The sequence below is a fragment of the Pavona decussata genome, unplaced genomic scaffold (genome assembly GCF_977016875.1).
Source record: "Pavona decussata unplaced genomic scaffold, jaPavDecu1.1 SCAFFOLD_390, whole genome shotgun sequence".
NCBI lineage: Eukaryota > Metazoa > Cnidaria > Anthozoa > Scleractinia > Agariciidae > Pavona > Pavona decussata.
Window position 1 is genome coordinate 637,418 of NW_028145762.1, and position 22,890 is coordinate 660,307.

Here is a 22,890-nt window from a genome sequence, read left to right on the forward strand (position 1 = left end):
AAGTCAATATCCACTTGAAATTACACCGTGGGAATTTGGAATCATGTTTTAAAATTATACAAGAGAACAATTCCCCGTTCTTGAAGTACCTCGCGCATCAAAACAGTTTCCGAGGAGCGATCCGCTTTATGGTGGTGAGCAAGATATTGATCACCAAAATAAATGCCTTGTTCGCACGAAATTCAATTTAAGATGCCACAATTGTAAAGATTATCCAGATGAATAAACGCTAACCGACCGGAACACCGCGCCAAATTAGAGCAACAAACAGTACGAGAACAAATACTTAGTCTTTAAGCTAAAAGCCGGTTGTTTAACTTTTGTGCTTGGACCTACTTCAATACTGACAAGCACGCGCATGCTTTTAGGTACGGAAAAACTAGATGTATATCTGTAAATCTTGGTAATTGAAAAGCGCAATCGTGATTGTTATTTGTTCTCCCATGGAGGTGTCTTCATCATGTTCGATTACTGTTCTGTTCAAATGCCTGGATTGGACAGCTTTGAAATCCATCACTTTGCGAATATCATGAGAGGTAAAAGATTCAACTTTCTGAACATGAAAGTATTATATTTTTAGCTTGTAGACGTAAAACTAAATTAAGAAATTAATGGGGTTTTAATACTTTTTATTTGGCTAATTAACCATGATTAGGCGATTTTATCATAACAATGACTGTTTTTTTTTTTCGTGGTTGAAGTTTCCGGGCCGTTAGAAGCATATGCTTCACCCGACATTGAGTGGCCCACAAATCATTTCCTAGTCTAAAGTCTCTTCTTGTAATACAATATTTTGGTTGAAAATTGTATCTCGCTTTTCTGGTACTCTGTTGTATTATACAAATTGTTTTTTTTTCGCCTTTTTATTGGCACTTAAAGCAGATGTGTGAAATCGTAACCTCGTCTTTGAACGAGGAAGACATTACGTCAGTGAATCACAATTCGACACGATAGCAAAGGTGAAATAAATGAATGAAAAGACTTTTAAGGAAATTTAGCAATGTCGTCTTTTTGCATTAATATAATCGTGTAAGCGGGTTTTCAGTAGCTATTATAATTAAGATTTCTCAGAGGATAGCAAGTAGCTTTTAAGATTTCATAATGAATTCACATTTGTTTTTGTGGGCTCACCTATATTGCTTAACTGCGGAGTAATTGCCATCTAATTAAATCCGGATCTTAGATGATAATTCCTTTGTCTACTAAATAATCGAACTTATAACAGAGTTAATAAACACCTTAACGCAGATAGACGACGAAGGAAAGAGTACTTAAGTCTCAATCCAAAGATTTTTAATTCAGCTTATATAAAATTTTACAGGTAGTGTTTTGAATTTGTAGAAAGCTCCCAAAATCTTCCTTGAGTTCTTGTACGTGACAATACAACATTTTCATCTTCCAACGTCATTGAAAGCTATATTGTCATTAGTCTTTGATGTATTCAAAACCAATGCTTCGAGACTAATTCCGCCAAATTGAATATTTCGTCGATTCATTGTTCCGAAAAACAGCATTTTGATAGTGATGACATTGAAATAGAGACTGAAATAAAATCTAATTCCTGAAGTTTTTACGTTCTGTGTGGAAGAGTTATCGTGCACAATGTAATGTGATTGGGGTTGAAAATAAAAGCCCAACATGTACAGACGCATGTATATTCAGTTTTCCTTTTACTTCTTTACAAGTTTTCCGCAGACAACCACCAACCGCTCTATATCGTTTTCCTTCCGAAATTTTGGGATAGTCAGCTCTGCAGACCGTAGAAATCACGTCATATGACTTAACCAAAAGAACAGGGGCACCCAGCAGATTGTTTCGGTAAATTATCTGTTCGGAAGGCCCTTAATCCCCTAGAATTTTCTGAAGGGAATTTTCACCTCGAACTTTCGTGATATGGGAAATTTAAGGCCTAGTGTTTTCGGATTAATAAAAAATGTCGTTTCGGGTGCCGAAGAAAGGTCAGCTAGGATTTTCGGAAAGGAAATAAGAGCTAAGGTTTTCGGAAAATGGACAAAGATGCCCTAGTAATTTCGAAAAGACTCAGGTTGCCCTAGAATGACCGAACAGATAAAAATATTATAGCGCGCCGTAAAATGAACTTACAGAGCTTTAAAGTCACGCCAGATAGCCTAAAATAGCGTTTCAAAGGATCTGAGAGGATACTTTCGTTGGGTGTCCCTGGAAGAAATCCAGTGGAAACATTTATTCAGCGATCAAACATCCTATTTTGTATTGTTACATATTGGCCTTGCGGTGAATTTCGCCACGTTCAGTATCTAGCAATTTTTAGTTCACAAAACAAGAAAATTCGAACAACAAAGCGCGTTTGGGTTTGCTTAACGGAAAACAGACTACTGTTCTTTAATTCCTGATATACTCTCATACTCTCATTACCACTGTTCAGAGTTGTTCTCTGTAAAAGTTAGGAGAATGTAGTTATTTGATGAAACGGCCTTGGCATTGAGTTTCTCCATTGGATTTTTATAGGCGCCAGAGTTCAGTTGTCGTGCTATTTTAACAGGAATTAGCATATCTTCACTCACAGCTAACTGAAGTGAATGAAAGATTGTTTTGCCCAGTTTTGCGACTTTCAGTTCACATTTTTGTTCGTGGAATCAAATTCTTTCTATTTTTTAGAAACATCTTTATATTTCTGAAGGGATTGACTCTTACGATTTCAGATAAGATTGCTTGCGTAAACTTATACCTAATATATCAGTATTGCTTTTCAGTATAGTAGAGTCGGATTTCATCCAATTCCTAGAAAAACAAGTTCCGGCAAAAATCAGAGTACATCACCCGAGTAACCTTGCACTCAAATATAACAAGCAGTATGCTGGCTAATTTTGAGAGATGAATAACCTGTAAGTCGAGTACACAAGCACTAATTAAATGCTTATCAGAAATTTGATTTGTATCCGGCGCAACGGAACTGCAGCTCTAAAACCAGGCATTAAATTAGTTATAAAAGAAAAAAGAAAAAAAACTCGAAGCACAGGTAAAGACATGTCGTTCAATTTGTGCTGTACTTTGTGAACTAAAATCAGAGTAATGATCAATGACCCCTTGAGGATGTTCACAGAAATAAAAATAGTCATTTCTTACGGTTGACTGGCTGGCGGTTCTAGCCAAGATCGAAGATAGCTAGTTTAGTCGTCAGTGACTTTGCATGTATTTATTAAGTACGAAATTGGATGGAGACAGACTTTATATAGTCGACATCTCACGGGCCTTCCTTCAGTACAAAATGTGTAATACACTTAATTTGCCAATTTAAAGATTGATAAGGCAAGTAATAGTTCTAAATTGTGTATATATGTAAACTGATAAATCTACTTGGGTTATTAACAGAATTAGTAATATGTACGTCAGATCCCTATCACTTCTATTACGAATTTCCATTACATTTTGATGACTTTCTAATGCCCAAACAAACGAAAAGGGCTTGCATTTATTCCATGGAAACCTGGCTGTCTAATCCAAACACTCGAGTACAAGAACTTCACAATTTTACTACTAAAAATAAGAAATGGGCTATATATTTAACTACAACCACAAACAACATACTTGATAGTAGAACGTACTACTGTTGCATATTACTCTTGGAATACAGTCGACTCCAAGCGCAGAGAATTATCAGTTTTTGCTTAAATTTATTATAATTTGTTGCTATAAGTATAAATGTCAAGAGAGAGTTGTCACAAAAAGTATTCAAAGTTGATTCAATATCACAACCTTACAAAAAATATCTATTTTTAGACTTACGGGCAAAATATCTTTCTATTTCTGGGTTAAATTGATTACAAGTTCCACCTCACTTGGTCCTTAAGATACTACATGTTGTCTATTTATATTAAATGGCTTCAGAATCCTCAGAGGTATATTTGTGGAGTGGTTGATCCCCCGTTGCATACTCGTTCATTTGATTTAAGATCTCTGTAGACTCTCGGAATTATCGACTTGTTCAATTACGTGATACTAGGCATCTGTAGCAGGGGCTTCATCGATGGCCCCTTTTTGCTTATCACCTTTTGGATCGATAGAAACTGCCTCCACGATTACGTCGGGAGGACCCTCATACTCCTCCTGGTTCCCTTGTGGATCCGAATCATCGGTTCTCTCCAACACGTGATAGTTAGGGGCGTTTTCCTGGAGTATTACGCAAGCTTCTTGTTTAAATTCTTTGCGTGGAATATTATCTTCAGTTCCTTCAAGAACATGATGATAAGGCAGATTCTTCTGTGGGGTATTAAGATCCTTTTGTCTTGGCTCCGACAATTTTAGCAAGTTATTGAGCAACACATCAGATGACGCATAATCGTACTCGGGTCTCTCCATTTCCTCTGCCGCTGGACTGCGCGGCTCCAAAACCGCGGGTGTATGATGTAGTGCCAAAAAGACGCTAGTTTTGTTTGGGACCTTGTATCTAGATACGTACACTCCTGCAGTGAGCAAAAGTTTAAAGTTAATTTATATCAATGCGATTAAATTATCACTATCATCGATGTTACTATTGTGATTATTGTCATCCTTGTAATCTTACTATCATTTATGTAATGTTTAAAAAACGAGCAGGTGTATTTTTTTTTTGGGCGGGGGGGGGGGGGGGGAGGGGGGGGTTAAAACCACGAGGCGCAGCCGAGTGGTTTTAGACCCGATAAAACACGTGCTGCAAGTTTTTGAACGGCTTCAAAAGCATTCCTGGAAAAGCGTGTGTCGATAGAGTTCATAATTATGCTTTTGTGAACGTTGGAAATCAGCATACGAGAAAAACACCGCATACTAATAAGGAGTGTTTTGTCAGGTGATAAAACACCGCATACTAATAAGGGGAAGTTTTATCGATATAAAGTCACTGCCCGTGATGTATCATCGACTATTTGATAGGTCAATGGGCTTAAGAATTGTTAATGAGTCTTTGAAAATCATTACAATTGTCATTAGTCTTTATTATTTTTTATGCTTCACTTCGCTACCATTATCATGGCCATTCCTCTTTGCACTCCTTAAAAAAATTGTAACGATTTCTTGGACGTGTTTCTTGACATATGTTTCCATAAATGCAGGTAATACTTTCTGAATGGGTTGAGAGTGGTAATGCTTTCAACGAGGGGCCTTTTAACGTATGTTGGCAACTCAACCCTAAAACCATTTGCTCTTTTTTTCCAAGACGCTTTGTTGAGTTAGTCATTACGGCTGACGGTTGATTAGACCCCTTGGAATGCTTAAGAATTGGTTCATGCTTAGCGTGCGTATATCGAGTTATGGATGCACGCGGGAAGTTGGGAGAACACGAGAGAAGCGTGAGAGTTGCTCGAGGTGTAGCCGTAGTCTGTCTGCAAGTGGCACACGTCATTTTATGGAGGCACGGCCGTGCGTATGTTGAGAAATGTACCATGGTGACGCCAATAGGAATTTGATAGGGAAGCACGCGCACTGTGTTATAATATACTTTGTACCCTATGGTGAAGAGAGGTATTGTGGAGAAAAGCTTTTTTTACCAAGGTAACAACACGACGGTTAGGCCTCCAACCAACAATGAAGTATAACAGCAGCTAACAACAGCTAAGCGTTGCAGCACTTAACAATAATAATAATAATAATAATAATAATAATAATAATAATAATAATAATAATAATAATAATAATAATAATAATAATAATTAAGTTCGAATTTCTAGATACCTCTTTCCGTGAGACCTTCTTGTGTGGGGATGAGACTTTGATAATCTCCAGTCTGTTCGACAACTGAGTACTCATCAGAGGTTACTGTACTCTTTGATGTGGTCCCTTTTGGAAATTTCGGAGGCTTCCTAGAATTCCTGCTGTTAAAAAAAACATATTCACTACCACAACATCTACTCACTTGTTATTTCAAATGTTTAGATTACCCGGAAATGGTAACTGAAGACATTCGTGTAGGTCAGTTCAGGTGGTCATGCTTGCTAGGTTGTATTTAATAACCAATAATTTTTTAATTTTCAGATTTTTGTCGAAATGTATGAAAAGAAACGTGACATTTTCTTCTTTTGTTTTCATTTATTCTTCAATAGGAAACTTAAACTTTAATAACTTCTCATCGTGACCAAGATCATAGTAAAAGGGACCGTGACTCAATTCCTGACAAATGATGCAACATCGTGGAAGGCGTATTGGTTGGAATGTAAACTGAGGTGGTGTGGTTAACTTTTCACAAACGGCCAGAAGGTTCAACTTTAAGTAGAGGATCTGGTATATATCTATAGTTTTGCTTTGATTGGTACAAATATGACCCGCGGTAAATATAAAATCGCATCCTCTCCAAACGATTAACGATAGACCCTTATCACTCGGCGGCCATGTTGAGTCCCGGGGGAACAAAAAGCTTTGTTTTCGTACGGCAAGCCTCGGCCAGACGCAAATTCAGTGCGAGGCTTGCCGTGCAAAAACAAAGCTTTGTATTCTCCTCAGATTCAACATGGCCGCCGTGTGATAAAGGTCTATTGTGATGGGGCAAGAAAGCGGTGGGGACATCGTCCATCCTCCTCATAACTGTGCAGCACTTAACTATGTTGACATGTTAAGCTTTTTTGCTTCCCACCTTTTATTTCGCTTTCGACAAATCCAACAACCAATCAGCGTAACGACGATGAACATGAACACTCCCGAGCCCACGCTTCCAGCGATCAGCGCAACTGGTAATTCATTTAAGGCGTCATGAATTGTCTCGATGTCACTATCAGTGGCTCGTGTGGAGTAAGTTGTCCATAATTTTGCCTGGGTGAAAAAATACACTCTTAGATTTTGGGGTGAAATTTCCTAAAAATATTAAATAGATACACTCTTAAACCTTTGCGAATAGTTTGCAGTTCATCTTGAGGTAGAGGGTTGTAAGAGGTACTAGTCTTCTTAATCATACATTAATGTTATACACACTCGCACACAATTTCTTACATATTGTTTGTTATTATTTTTTATTTTCTTAAATTCGTTCTAAAAAACCATAAGGACATGTTATTTTGAAGTATATTTATTGGAATATTTCTTAATCTAACATCAAATAAGTTTGTGGTAATTATTGAGAACAAATTATGCTCACTGAGGTTTAATTACTCAATGCATGATAGAAATACTTTTAATTTCAATTGTTGGAACAAAGTCTATTTTAAACTGCATTGGAAAGAGAACCGGCAAAATGTGTTGACAAACCTTGGTGGTGACAGAGTGACCAATAGTAGACCTCATCTGGCTTGATAAAGGCCGTGTTGATGGTTTTGTCGTCGAGAAAGTAATGGGTGTCAACTTATGCCTGCTGTCTAAGTCTGGACCTACCAGTGTAAAAAGTTAAAACAAGAGTCAACGTCTTGATGAGAAGATTTCAAAATGTAATGAAAGTATGATAATCCTAAAAAAGCTGGTAAGGTAGACGAATACAGAGGACAACCCACCAAACAAATAAACTGTTCTGAACTATTTTTACTGGCGGATCCTTTGTTATAGAAACCTAAGATAACAAATTCAGGACCTTACTGCCCTAGCTGCAAATGTCAGTAACTGTCGAGGCTGCAACCTATGCCGAGAATGACTTGGGTTTACATGATTTTTGCGATTGATGTATGAAATTTTATTAATATGGTTAGGTGTCCACTATTAGTAGAGGGGACTTCTCCCCTCAGCTACATTTCTTGACACGTTAATAAAGTTATTATTATTATTATTATTATTATTATTATTATTATTATTATTATTATTGTTATTGTTATTATTATTATTATTATTATTATTATTATTATTATTATTATTATTATTATTCAAGGTAACTACAGTGGTATATAATGCAGCCATTATTAGTATTTAGAGTTACGGCAAGCGGCAGAAATGACCACGTGACCATGTTATCCCACATTCACCGCTCGCTTTTTACCGTTAAAATTGAGTAGTTTTGCGTTAGCATCAAAGGCCAGAATTAGTTTGCACTATTCTCATCTATGTACTCAATTTTTTTTAAGAAAACATAAACGCAAATCTTACGTTTGCCGTTTGACATAAACGCAATTCTCAATCTCGATCTCTATTGAGCAAACAACGTAACCTCTGTTCTGGATTGCGCGGGAAATCAAATAACCGGTGCCAAGCGCGGGAAAACTTAACCGGTACAAAGTGCGTGGAAAGATATACAACATGTGCTTTAAAACTGCATGCCTGCTCTGATTGCTTAAAGCAGGTTGGCGTAAAGTGAACGTTTGTCACCTACATTCCATAGATCCAGCAATTTTGAAAAGTAGCCAAAACTCCGTAGTACCACACGGAATAACAAGTTTAACTACTTTTCCTCGCAGTTCATTGGACTTGTTAGCTTTGTTAATCTGAAAAGAAAAGAAGATAATTTGATTATAATAAGTAACATGGTTTGCAAGAAGAGTGACCTGTGTTGCTCAAAATAACCCAAAATGCCATGCCATTTTTGGTAATTACACAAAGGAGAAACAAGGAGATATACTTAGTTATTTAAATGGATAAAGTCCAGAAAAAGGTTCGTACTTCTTACAGTGTAAACTAAAATGTGTCGCTGTTGATGCACAAAGCTACCTGATATAGTTTATCAGTTTATGGCTGCTTGGGTTGTGGTTAAAGGTATATACACAGCTAAACCGTTGACTTTAGCTGCAAGGTGTGTCTACAGAGTGATTTTCATCTTAAAGGTTCTAAGTCACGCATAGTCGAAATTCGTGTCCTTCTATTGTATAGACCGAAGTTCCTTTAGGATTTTAAAGTCAGAGTCCTTCAGGTAGGGACGGGCTTGCTTAAAAGATTAACGTGATATTCAACTGTTCTCTGCTTACTGACTATTTTCTAGCGAAATTCTTGTTGTTCTTGTATAACTTCTCAGCCGATACGCTAGTGAGAGATCACGTGATCCATTGTTTGTTGAGGGCACCCTGAGGATTAGAATGAATCCAAGAAAACGGGCAATAATTATCTGGTGAAACCCTTCAATTGCAAGTTGTGTTTCGGTGTTACTATTAACTCCACGTAACTACCAACGGTGTCAAGTGTGGGAAAAAATGTAACCGCTGCCCGAACCGACAAAATGTCATCGCTTGCACGTGCTGGAACATGCGTTACCGATGGCAATCGCGAGAAAACAAATAACTGATGCTTTAGTAGTAACTATGAAAGAAACGAACATAATCTAATAGTTGGCTTAACCTTCAGTATCCTCAAAAATGTCTTGAATGTCATACGCTAGTGCCCTACCTCAAGCATGTAATTTTGGGCTTCATCTGCCCAAGTTTTTGTTACTTCGAGCCCCCATACTGCGGTGTTGCTATGCGGTGTCCACCTGCCATCGCATGCCTGGAGGTAGAGGCGAGCCTTTTTTTCCGAGCACGTTGACTTGGAGTTAAATTTCAGAATCTCCTTATTGGCTACTTGCAATGTTTTTAGTGGACTTGTATCTTGTTCGTCAATGAAATAAATTATTCTGCAATCTAAGTAAAAAAAGGACAATGGGTAATGGGCTCCTGACAATGAGTATTACTTTAGGCCCATGATGACCTTTGTATAATTAGTAACTCTTAAACTTTTATACGGTTTCAACACAAAATGTTTTGGTGTGTAAAATATCTAGGGGCATTCAAATAGAAACAGAGATAACCCTAAAACGGATAAGGGAAGGTAGATGCCGATCAATGGAAATGGACAAAATCTGATGTGAAGCATCAGTGTTGCGATTATTAATGTTACCATTAAATACGCATCTTTTTTTATTCAAATCTTATATCTTTGCGCAGCGAAGGCGGCGCGAAGATATGGAGTGTTTTACTGGAAAATACACCACTCATAAAATTCATACGAAACTACATCCGGGACCCGAGTGGCGTATTTTCTATTTCCTCACTAGTTAGAATATTGATGACATGGATTTTCCGTTTTGTCACCATTGTTTTTCAAACTGTCGGTGAAAAATGGAAAGAAAATTACATTGTGGCTTGAAGATATGATTTTTATTTTCTCGTGTTAAAAACAATATTTTACCACTCGAAAATAAAATGCATATCGTCGCGCCGCCGTGTAATATCCTCTATTTATTTTCGAGTGGTAAAATATTGTTTTTAACACGAGAAAGAAAAAATCTTATCTTCGAATAACCGTGAAAAAACAGGAACTGATGACGTCGTCAATATGCTCACTAGCGAGGATATGGAAAATAGCCACTCAGGTCCCGGGTATAGTTTCGTATGAATTTTGTGAGCGGTTTATTAATTACTTGTTTACCCCGAGATCTCAATGGGCTCATCTTGGGGACTTACACATATGCTCTACTCACAACCTTATGATAAAAGGAAAAATATCGGTTAGACTCTCTTTTGGCTTCTTATAAAATGCTGAACATAGGGAATACTTCCAATGCTTTCATTGCTTTTATCTACCAGAAAGCTGAATAGACGTACCGTTCAAGAACGAAAACAATAGGTCCGGTAATTTTGGCCGTGACTGCAGCAGTCACTGTGCGATTTCCTTTTACCGTTAAAGGAAAAATATTCAAACATTAAGTAACTTGAATAGATTTACCTTGCAGTTCGTTTTCACGAAATTCCTTGTTATCGACGCACTGCCAAGAGCCATTGATAAAACCAAACGTTGCTGCCTCAGGCAAGCAAGAACACTTACAACTGTGTCTGTCTTCGGCTGACTCATCTACCTTAGCGGAGAATAGGGTGCAAACATCTTCCTCGTGTGGGCATTTGGAACTTGGCAACTGAAGTGTATCCGTTTTGTCAGATGTTGAATGAAATCTCTGAATAGTGTATGCGTACGTCCCCAATATTTCGCCGTGAATAAAAGACAGCTGATATAACAAGCACAGTAACACTAAAAACATTTCTGATTTTGTTAGTTTGCAAACCTACTATTGAATCCGTATTTACTCGAAATCAAACTGATTGAAATTTACGTTTGCGTGCTTCGCTTTAATAATCGTATTTTCTCACAACTGAGACGGAACCGCGCCTCTCATTTGAGGGCTTTAGAAAATGACAATTCTATAATTAGCATTGAGACAGCGATAGTCTCAGTTCAGAGAATGAAACCGCAAAAGAAGGAGATTTGTGACATTTAGTTGTCTTTGATTTTGGAAGACAAATTGCCGTTACGTCTGCAACTCACATTACAAAGAATACCAAACAAGAACTATTTCTCAAGCAGGGTTTTGCAACAGCTAAGGTTCTGAACCTTAATAACAAAATCTTAATCGTGTGTTGTTTGCTTTGTGTCTTTCACGCAGAAAAAAAATTAAAAATTTTGGTAAAAAAACTCCCTCAAAAGAAAATGCCCCTTCTCCCCACCCGAATATTCTTTTGTGTTTCGCAGTTATCGTCCGTCACGCATTCGCCAGAGCTTTGACTCGTATCACGCTTGCATTTGTGTCAACAAGTTGTTTGTGTCGTCGAATGTGCTCCTCTAAATCTCTGATTACTACTAATTGCATTCATAAAATGTGTCAACCGCATTTCACATACATGTTTGTGCCGTACATTTCATTTCACTTTTCAGGTGTCAACATTTATTTGATCATTTTCTTCTGTGTTTTGTTTGCATAACTCCTAATTAAGTAAGATCACCTTGAATTTTATTCCCTTTACTGGCCTACACAGATTTCTTTGAGTTTACTTTTGTTTCAAGAAACTTGTGCACGTAAAGACACAGTTGTCTTAGGTGATCATCTACTTTATTCTCGTAACCTGTATGTTTGTCAATGTATTAATTTTGTAGGGAGAAATATGATACAGACCACTAAGGTTTTAAGGGTAAAATTTCATTTAGAGACTTCCTTTGGCCTTAATCCAGTTTGGCTTCATCCTACTTCCTCAAAATTATAAAGGATAAAGAACGTATTACATACACTGGTCATGCGAATTGGAAATTGCTGTGAAAGAAAAGGAAATCCTGTTGGAATCAGGAATCATTAAGATGGTCATACCCACACACAAGTTTCTTTATAAGGATTTAAAAAAGAGCCTCTAGAGACGCACTCGTGGTGAGGGAAACTCGTATTTATATCTAATCTGTGTATTGTAGGCATTTCAGTTTCATTTAAGCTTTCCCAGTTTCGTGACCATCTCTGTTTCGTTTTATTTTTCATCACGTTATCACGCGATCAAGCAAGAACCACACAACGCAATTTTCAAGTCGTCCTTCAATTATCTTTAATTATCTTCTTTGTGTTAGAAATTTTTTATTTAAGTGTTAACTATTTACAATCTTGCATTTCGTGTTTTGAATGTCAGTTTCTACAAGAAATTAAAACTGAAACTTTTCATTTCCTCGCCTTTATCACGCGAGGACAAGAAAACTTTCATTTTCTGATTCTGTGTTATTTTATTGTGTAGTTATTTTTGTCCTTTTTCATTCTTGGATTAACTAGAAATTTTATTTTCTCATAGGGCAGGATCGTGACTCATGCGAGGAAATGACGAATACCTTGTAAAAGTGGCGGGGTTTCACCCGAAAAGGTACGAGAGCTTGGTTCAGTATTGGTCAGAATTGTTTCCACCCATAAGAGGTGACATTTGTGAGAAGACGTTAACTTTCCTGTCTCGTTAATCCACTGCCTTCTATAAGTTATGGGGAACATGGATAATTGAAACGGTGGTTTATATAGCTTTCAAAACCTTAAAGGGGCAGTGTCACATATTTTAGTGTTACTTTGAATAGCCAAAATACACACTTCAATCGATAGAATCGTTAAAATGCTGGTTCAGTTTTGTCAACAATAACTCTTCTAGTGTACAGAAACTAGTGTCAATCATTTTTGTCTGCGGATGGCTAGGATAGAAATGGATTACAACTTTAAAAAATTGGCCAAATTTTTCAAGTGATTCTTGTGTTTTTTAGAGAAGTCGCTAAAAACGAATTATAGTTTGTTCTTCCTTGGAGAAATCCCTTAATATCTTCGTCCCGGTGTTCTGAGAGCAATTTTCATGTTAGCAAAGACGTTTTACATCAAATGTCTGAGCCGTTTTGGCCAAAATACAGCGAAATCACCGTCACAGTGCCCTTTTAAACTGTACCAAACCACCAACTTTAACCCATGTCAAAAACGGCTGGATGTCTACCTCCGTCAATTTTCAAAAGTGGTTCAACCCTTTCTCCGGAGGTCGTGATAACATTTGGCTTGTAAGGTGTAAACATATCACGTCATAACTGTTCGAAACGTATGAAAAGTGCTTGGTAAGCCTTCCGATAAAGTCATTTAATCCGCCTCAGTTAGCTACGTAGTTGTATTATACATCAAACGTTGGCAAAGATTTCCAGTATTTCAATTACAATTTCAGATTTTACCAAGCAACCCGTGGGGTAAATAGAGACTAAGTGAACTGAAAAAAAAAAAAGTCTTGAAGATGACAGTACCCCAGCAACAAAACAAGGCAACCGCAAGCGGTGTCAATTTAACTTTTCGCATACCTGCCGGCCTCATATTTACTTAGTAGTCTGTTTGTTTGTTTGATTGTTTCCAACGTCACTGGTGATTTCGCACACTGTACGACTATTTTTTTTCATTACTTTTTTAAAGATTTGTTGACAAAAGAACAGGATACTGGACATTGAGTCGTTGTGTTGATACTTCTGAATAAAGTTCCTCCATTGCGTAATAAACTGGGTCAACTGTGGGAAGATCATTATAATCCTCTGCTCTCCCTGTGGCCTCATCAGAAAGCTCCTCTATAACATAGTATATTGGCTCGGGTTTTTCAGTATCACCACGGAGACCACCATTGTTACCATAGTTGAGACCACTATTGGCGCCGTCATTAGGCCTGTGACTGTTGCCATCATTGACGGCTTCTCCACTGCCCACTGCCGATAAGTCCTCCACAAGGTTGTACACAAGCTGTTCTATATTGATGGGACCATTATTTTGGAACCTGAATGCGCCATTTGCAGTGAATACGTTATGGTTGTTGTCTACATTTGTGCTCGAGGGCCCGTTGCTATTTCCCCAAGGGAAGTCAAGAGGTTCGTACTCGTCATCTGTGGTAAAATCCGTGTCCATGGGATTAAACATCTCGTGAAACGATGCTTTTCTGGCTCCTTGAGGAACTTGATAAGTTGACGCGTATAGGGCTGTAAAAAAATAGTGAAGAGTGAAGAGCTAGAAATTACATAGAAATTACATTGAATTACGTACATAGAAAGGTCGATCATTTTTCCTTTTTTTTTTCCTCCGATCAGAAAGGAACGCCAGCTGAAACTAATTTTCCACATTTACTCATTCAACGCGATGTTATAATCAATTGGAGCGTTAATTTGTAGGAACAGTTGTTGAGCTTTTTCCTTAGGTCTCGTATGAAAATATAACAATTACTAATAAGCATTTTTTTGTATATACATACTACAATGAGGCTTTAAGTCCAGGTGGAATTAAGAGGATTGTGATGTTGTTGTTGTTGTTGTTCTTAATGATGATGGAAAATATAACAATTACTAATAAGCATTTTTTTGTATATACATACTACAATGAGGCTTTAAATCCAGGTGGAATTAAGAGGATTGTGATGTCGTTGTTGTTCTTGATGATGATGATGATGATGATGATGATGATGATGATGATGATGATGATGATGATGATGATGATGATGATGATTAGGATAAGGATAAGGATGATGAAACACAAAAATACCCAACCTCATTTGCTGGATTAAACTGGGTTCCATTCATTCTGAGCCATGGCTTTGACAAACTAAAGCGCCCGCCATTTTCCTGTAAATTACAAATAGGCAAATCCCATCCGATCTTGCTGTATGCTTACCCGGTTGTCTGAAACTCAGTGTAAAGTAACCAGCGGGTTCATCCGATTGGAAAGCTAAGTTCGACATTGTATTGGCTACTACAGCACCCTAAGATAGATACAAGCAGATATCAGTAAATTATTAGATGATCAGTAGAATGCATGCACAAAATAGTAATGTTAATCCTGTTTCAATGAGGAGGTAGTCAAGAACAATGACGCAGCGATTCGACCAGTAGATTTTGTTCCGTTTTTGCTTTTGCATTTAAGTTCTGAAAGTATATTAATAATTTAGATCTGTTTGGCCCTCGCAAGGTATCAATTTTGCAGCCAATTACAATTTTTATCTCCAGGAGTAAGCTTTTCTTTAGTGTATTGTGCGTCTGTTCACTTTTGTCTTTTGTTTGTTTGTTACAGTAAGATTGCGAATAAAAGGTGACCCCATTCGGAAAATATGCTACATGAGGTAAAGTCGCACACGAGCTTCGAGCTTCGTTCCCAACACGGCCAGAGCTTAACCCGGTTTTGGTAGCAAGAAGCAACTTGGAGTATTGCTACTCCCCCCCTGCAAGGGGTGCTAGCCCATCGCTGGGTTCCTCCCTACAGCATGTCCCCGGTACCCATTTTTAAGTTTCTTGTCTAAAGTAACAGCACAGCAATGAAGAGCTCTAACCACCCATCATCCAATCTTCCGACCGACCAATCCCATATGTATACGGTGTGTCCAAAAATGTTATTATTTGGTCTCAACTTACAACTTGTGAAGCCGAAGGTTTAATTATGAAAGCGCTCAGGTCTCGAGCAATTGTAAAAGGGGCAACGTCACGGCGATTTTACCATGTCAAAACTGCACGAATGTTTGACAAAGAACCTATGTTCAAAAATGACATTAGAGCACCAAGAAGAAAATATCAATTGATTTCTCGAAGGAAGAACAAACTAAGTTTCTAATGATTTTTTTTTCCAGTTAATGGGGAAATTACTTGAGAAGATCTGCCAGTTTTTTTCAAGTTGCAATCCAAATCCATCCTGACCACGTGCAGCCAAAGCTAACTGGTACTACTTCCTTTGCACTAACAAAGTAACTGTTAACAAAACTAGACTATTATTTTAACGTTTCCATTCGCACATGTTTAATGGCTGTTCAAAGAGACACTACAAATTTGTGACACTGCCCCTTTAATAATGATGTATAGTGGGAGAAGAAGCCAAGGAGCTGCTTTCAATTCTTGTTCCGATATTAAGATAAAAAAGTGTAATGTTAAGTTTCTTTGATTTCACAGTACCTGTGTTTCCTCTTGTGTGGAACTCCTTTGAGAAATATCACTCTGGGAAAAAATCCTGAACACATAAAACATACAGGTAAACATAAGTAGTGTATGTGTAAATATTGTTCTTGTTTGTTTTGTTGTTGTTGTTGTTGTTGTTGTTGTTGTTTTGTTAATTCAACAACCTTCACTTTTACCTTACTTTATTGAATTCGTTGCAACTAATACGTGGAAATTTGAAATAATAAGATAAGAATATCCTATGCGTCAGCAACTAGAGCAGAAAACAGGACGATGTCCCAATTGATATTCAGCCCCCCGAATCACAGAGCGTAAGAGAACCTCTTCATCGAGTACAGGCACTGAAGTGCACCATGTACAAAGTTTTAAACCAATTTGAGGTAGCTTCCTTAACGGTACGAAGCAAAACCCAATTTAAATCCGAGTTAAAGAAAGTAGTTCTCAAAATCCCTGAAACTGAAGATGATTTTATTGAAGTCTCCCAAATGAAACAATGCATCCTCTACGCCATATTCCATTTAAATATAAATATAGTTATTCTAATCACTAGAGTGCGACTGGAAGTCTTAGGGTCAATGCTTTGTAATTTTTTTCTTCCTTTCCCTGAGCCCGCCTCGAATAGCTCGATAGCGGTTCTCAAATCGTTGAATGTAATTTTATTCAGTAAAGATAAACAAACCTCTTGAACGTTCTTATTACGTGGGGGGTAATGGGTTAACCTCGGTGTGGAGCTTCCCTGTATAAAACTCTTATGAATACCCCCTCCCCTCCCTGAACCCCATAGATAGCAATTTATGTCACTTTCTGTCTCAATATCTTCTCAGAATACTGACCTTGAAAGACTGCATCGAGTAAAAATCAAGGCAACAAAAAGCACAAAAAGCAGCATGGAGAACGTGACGGCTGCTATGAAACCCATAGAACTAATATTCATGTTGTCATGACTAACTTGCTCGCGGTCGTTCGGGCCGGGCTGAGAACTGGGAACCTAAAAACATAGGTAAAGTAGTTTAACAGAAAGCAGGAAGTGAATATCCGGGTATGCCTTTATAAAAGACTTTTAATTTGAAACCCAATGGCTTTTCATGTTCAATGATACCTATCTTTAGTTTATGGCAGCCTATTTTTGCCATCTTTTACTTGTTCACTCAATGGTACGCATTCTTAAAAATGCCATACTCACAAAACAGTAGCTATGACAAAGACCATTGGCGCAAAAATAAGTAGGACTCTAGCTTTCAGCCTAATACCCACCCCTTTGACGCACTTTCTACTCTCCATGTATTCGTGTACTTTTAAAATCCAAGATGGCGGCTATAGCGCTGAACTAGCCCACTATATTCTAATTCTTCATGTTCTAAGTAGTTACAAGAGGACCCGTGCAGGAAGGAAGGTAAATAAGTGTGCTTTGCTACCGTTTCAAATCATTACATGCATTAGCCATATGGTTCCGAAATCAAGAGCTCCCCGTAATTTATTTCAGTTGAATATGTATTCTGAAGGCATTAATCGCCTTTGAAATTCGGATTTAATTGTGACGAGAAACTCTAGTTTTCGTACGCGAAATGGCACCTCATTATTCCTCAATACTGAAAACGTAATTCCTTTTATTTTTTGGAAGGGCAAAATATGTCGTTTAAAGTAGCAAATAAGGCCAGCTAGCATTTTCTGCAAGCCGACAACATCTAGGAAATTCGACAAAAATGATTTCATTCCCTAACATTTTCTGTGAATTAAATTTATATTCAGATATGAAATCCGAAAAGACCAAACCGTGCGAGCTTTCACAAATGTGCCTTTAAAAGCCATGGAACGGTTTAGGGACAGAGGAAACGAAATTTTCGTTATTCAGTGTTATTCAATGTTTTCGTTGCATGCCCCTCTTTGCTTATGGCAGCATTGTCTATAATCACACTTACACTTGACAAGTTGTTTCCTTTTACAACTGAGGCAAATGGTGGTGTTATAACCATTGTTGGCGATGGATTGATGCTGAACAATGAGCTCCTTTGATTGGCTGTTGGTTTCGGTCTTTGTGGAGACATTGTTGGCGATGGATTGACGCTAAACAATGAGCTTCGTTGATTGGCTGTTGGTTTAGGTCTTTGTGAAGAAACCTCTGTTGTAGAGGGAGTTGTCAACTCTGGATTTGCAGTTGAGCCTGAACAAGAAAACACAAAGAAAACGCTGATGACACTGCAAGATTGCAGATGAACTGACGAACGAATGAAACGTCAGACAAAAGAACTGTAGAACGGACATCTGGTTGGGCGGATGGACCGAAGGAGGAAGGAATGGGTGGATGCGTGGATGGATGGAAGGATGGATGGATGTATGGATGGATGGATGGATGGACGGACGGACGGACGGACGGACGGACGGACGGACGGACGGACGGACGGACGGACGGACGGATGGATGGATGGATGGATGGATGGATTGGATGGACGGACGAACGGACGGACGGACGAAGGAAGGACGGAAGAAACAAGGATTGGATAGGTGGCTGGTTGGATAAATGGATTGATCCATGTGGACGGATGTCGGAGGTCTGATAATGTCCTTTCTAAGTGTTACATTCCCTTATGACAAAATAACAGACACTTACAGGTAATGTAGCCTTGAAATTTAAACAAAAGACAATGATGTTGAGGCACAGTAGATGTTGCGTTTTTACATGAGATGCCCAAGTTGATAATCCTTCCTTGCATTAAGTTTGCATCAAACGCATTCATGCCAACCTGTTCGAAATAATATGCCAAAATAAGTTGAGCTTCAGCCCCACGCGTTTCTGCAATGTCCATAGTTCCAGTCCAAAATACAAATTTTGTTCCATCACGACCCTTAGTTGTCATGCATTTTCAAATGGTATTACAGTTAGTGAACCCATCCTCACACAGTTTCAAGATTCGAAAAGTGAGAATTCTTGGTTAAAAATTTGACATTATCTTAAACCGAGGGCTTTGATTTGTGATACCTTATTTCTTGATTGATTGAAATTTATTTATTTAGTTAGTTTTATGAAGGGTGCGACTTTTCTTCGTTGTGAACGTGTTTCGGATGAAACTTCATCCCTCTTCTTTAATTTTTTAGGCGTCTTTGTTCTTACAGCCGGTTTTCATATATTGTATGAAGGACTAACTTTATATTTGCCAAATACTGTACAAAAGTGAAGTGATATGAACACAGCAGCTTCTTACCTTTAGTATATAATAATTGCTCCCTTTATCCAACTTAAATAGGTTCCTCAATGCATTGAGATTTGCATTAGAAGAAAGTCGCGAATCTCTGCATTCAAAATACCAAGAGTAGTTCGTGTCCACGTCACAGCTGTTCAAACTACTAGATATCGAAATCGCTTTCGCATCGCCAACGTTTAACACTGGTAGACTAGAATTAGCATACTCGTTGATAAACAACGTTTGCATTTCCTGTGAACAACCTGGAAGCAAACAAAATTAAACAATTTTATCGCTTTCTCTTGACAATGCGTCTATATTATTATATATCCTCAAGTAGGAAGTATAATATCAGAGAGAGCCGGCAAGCATTTGTAAAAACAATACTTTGGAGCTCTACTCAACATCACCTTATCTCCTTTTAGTTTCATTGCTACAAAGTGCTTGTCGATGTGTATTTAGTTTAAGATACTATCATAAGGTTAAATAAGGGTAGAGTATTTCTGCCTCGGAATGATTGGTCTTATGGTTTTCCTCAGGAAATCTGAATTTCTTTAAAAAAAAAAAAAAAAAAAAACTCCACCTGAAACTCATACGAGCCGAAACGGCTTCGCGTTTCGGTGTAATATTGGTCTTAAGAAAATGTCCAATCAAATTTCCGCAGGTTCCTATCAATCTCTATTACTTCCACTAAAACGTCCTTTGCTTATAATACCGTTTACAATGGTCACAAAAAACAGGGTAAAATTTACTATATCTTTTCGCAATTTCAGAACAATGAAGCGGGTTTATGTTTCTCTTAATTAAGACGAACGAGATAGGTGAGGGTTCAAGATAATTCAGTTGTCGTCTGATCTTTAAGAGGATAATGGCTAAGAAGTGTGACATGTGGATGACACATACTCAAATGATAAGATCAGAAGATTTTAACAGCCACGATGGCGGCATTTATGGGTGTGGTAGGTGTTTGTTTCAGTAATACGTAAATTCTCTGCTTTCCAATCAATGCAAAGCAGCAACGTGAAGATAAATCATATTCATTTTTTAATTACGTTCGCCATGGAGAGGAAAAGGATTACAAAATTTTCAGGCGTGTGAACATATAATAAATTATAATTAATAATAACTCCTTGAAAATTACTGAATGTGAATACACGATAGTTGATATTCCTTTCTAGATTTGAGCTCTAGAATTTTCTGTCTAAGAAGGAGAGAGCTTTCTTATTACGTCAGATGGGGTCTCGTTGCGTGAGCCATATTATACAATTATGAAGTTGTAAAGATGGCTAAATTTGATCGTTTTTGTTTCTGCATTGCCGTTGTGTTTGCCAAATTCTCTTATATCCAAAGTTGCTGCTTAAAAAATACATGTCTTTGGGACCACACACTGTATTTTTACAGATAAAAGGCAGCAGACTGGTATAATAGACTGGTATAAGCTGACGCCTTTGTTCCGACCTGGCCAACTGAATTTGACAATACTTCATGTCCTAAATTCCAGAAAACAAAATTATTTACTATCGCAGAGCCTCGCAGTATTTAGAGTTTCTATGGATGTTATCCATGGCCATTAAATCTATATTTTCCTGCAAACGTTTGCAATGTTGTGAGCATAAAAATATATTTACTCTTCAAAACTATGTCTTTAATGGACCTTGCTTACTATTTCTTTGCTATACAAGTAAACATTATTTAGTTATGGATATTATTTACTTCAGTGTTATATCCAGTTACCTTTTTCGCCGGGCTTGCTATATTGAACAGACTGCAGATTTGTTCGCAATTCGCTGTTCTCGAGATCGACACAATGCAACTGACCGTCGGTAAAAGCAAACGTTGTCTTCGTTGGTAGGCACACGCAATTGCAATTGGAAGAACCGAGATCAATTCCATTGTAAAGACCGCAGCTGTCATCTGAACACTGTGAAGAAGGGACTGTGAAGTGATCAACGCCGTTTGTCCATCCGTTTTCTCCCTGTGGCCTTGTTCTTGAAATCATGTAAAACTCTGCTGTTGTGTAGTCAATACTAAAATATGCTATCAACAGTATCCAGATTAAGATTGCCTTGGTCTTCATTATAAAGAGCTATGACCAGGACAGAGATCCTTTCGAAAAGTTTCGCACAGCAACCAGAACAACCAAATTGGCGTCGCTCCGGATACTTAGCACTCAGTCTTCCACTGCTGTATGGCTCACGAAAACAAACCTTTTGTGAATTGAAAGCTATATATCACTCCTCTTAAATATTGTTCACTCAGAAATAACTATCACACGCTACTTTTCAATTTTGCATTTACTTCTTTTTTGGAAGGCCGGTGTATGAAAACGCAATAATGTGAATTGCGTCAAAACTAATTGCTCAGTCTTCGAGGCAATAAACTTAAATTAAATTGACTTAAATTAAATAAAAGTGATTTTCATTGTTTGCTAATTACCAAATTTTAAGTTTGTAGAAAACTAGAATATTTGTCTATAAAATGCCACTTGTTGTCTAACCAACAAATGCACGACTACGGTATGGAAACTGGAGCACATTGTATCAAAAGGCAGGGACAAACAATGGTTTGTTTCTGGGGAGCCTAAATCGCCTCAGATTTTCGAATTTAATTGTGGTGAAAAAGTTTCATTTTTAGGAAATATCACTTCAAAGTTTCGTAACATGCAAAGTATTCATCTCTTTTGTTTTCGGAGGGGGAAAATGGCACTCAGAAAGACCAGTCACGATTTTCAGAACGCCACCAGCGCCTAGGAAACTGGGAAGGTAAGATTACATTCGTTAAATTTTCTGCGATTTGAAAATTCAGCTAAAATATTTCGATCAGATCAAATTTTCTTATCTCGTTCAAATATCCCATGCAAAGGCCCAAGAAGTATCTGAGAAAACAGAACATGGCATGTGAACGATTTGTTGGATTTTCTGTACCAAGGAATGGAAAAGCTATCACTGAGCTTATAATACATCACTATATATTAGTTTTCTTTTTCTAGCGTTAGTCGGGCTAGTCAAAGTGCACTGAACAATGCTCTGAACCAATATCTTAATTCCATGCATGGGTACGTTTACCTGATGTCAACGAAACATATCTAAATAGCCGTCCTAGGTTTTAACGACATAAATATATAGACTGTAAGACTTAAAATTAAGGCTTAGAAAAAATCTTAAAGACTACCAAACTTAGAATTAAATCATCGCATCGAGTCGACCCGAGATGACAACCATCGAAAAATATTGCAACATATAACAGCTCTGAAAACTGCGTCATATTGGAAAAACAATGATAACACAATATTTAAAAGCTCAAAGATGTTCACTATTTTTAATGTCCCTCGCTACTAACTTCACTAATGGTTGTACAATATAAGCTGCATGCAGATATCCTGTTCCTGATGAAGTGAAGTAGTTGACGAGAATGTAAGTCGACAATTTCGAGGCAATAATCTCAATACTTTCTGAAACTAAACAAACCAAGTTTGAGATGACAAAAAATCAGACAATAATGTAGTAATGTAGCTCAAAGTATTTGAAGTAAAACTCATGAAACAAGAGTAGTTGAACGTCATAGGAAAAATATGAAACAGACAGCAGGGAATATTCATGCCCTAAAATAAATGGCCTTGACTGAAAAGGTCACGCTAATGATAAGTTCATCC

At 37.6% G+C, this 22,890-nt stretch overlaps 2 protein-coding genes and 1 long non-coding RNA gene across 6 annotated transcripts in view; 1 reads left to right on the forward strand and 2 right to left on the reverse strand.

Annotated features, from left to right (window-relative positions):
- Positions 1-12,568, forward strand: part of LOC146451386 (uncharacterized) — a 41,571-nt gene extending 29,003 nt beyond the window's left edge. For both annotated transcript variants that reach the window (XR_014860045.1, XR_014860044.1), the window contains exon 3: positions 12,426-12,568. This is a non-coding gene — a long non-coding RNA (uncharacterized LOC146451386). The remainder of the gene's footprint in view (positions 1-12,425) is intronic.
- Positions 543-11,015, reverse strand: LOC146451390 (uncharacterized). Of its 3 annotated transcripts, none has more exons than XM_085099172.1 (7): positions 10,555-11,015; positions 9,238-9,470; positions 8,234-8,345; positions 7,189-7,307; positions 6,581-6,756; positions 5,686-5,825; positions 543-4,442 (listed from the first exon to the last, which is right to left on the reverse strand). In XM_085099172.1, the coding sequence occupies exons 1-7, from the start codon at positions 10,862-10,864 to the stop codon at positions 3,979-3,981; spliced, it is 1,554 nt and encodes a 517-aa protein (XP_084955298.1). In that variant the 5' UTR covers positions 10,865-11,015; the 3' UTR covers positions 543-3,978. The 3 variants fall into 3 exon arrangements, with proteins under 3 accessions (XP_084955298.1, XP_084955300.1, XP_084955299.1); XM_085099174.1 differs by having other exon boundaries at positions 5,686-5,774; positions 6,557-6,756; XM_085099173.1 differs by having other exon boundaries at positions 5,686-5,822; positions 10,555-11,013.
- Positions 12,170-22,245, reverse strand: LOC146451391 (uncharacterized). The gene is made up of 8 exons (XM_085099169.1): positions 20,973-22,245; positions 19,260-19,501; positions 18,668-18,800; positions 17,979-18,220; positions 16,893-17,047; positions 16,057-16,111; positions 14,792-14,879; positions 12,170-14,106 (listed from the first exon to the last, which is right to left on the reverse strand). Exons 1-8 carry the CDS (start codon positions 21,313-21,315, stop codon positions 13,550-13,552), a joined length of 1,815 nt encoding a protein of 604 aa, XP_084955295.1. The 5' UTR covers positions 21,316-22,245; the 3' UTR covers positions 12,170-13,549.
- Between the last annotated feature and the right edge of the window lie 645 nt (positions 22,246-22,890).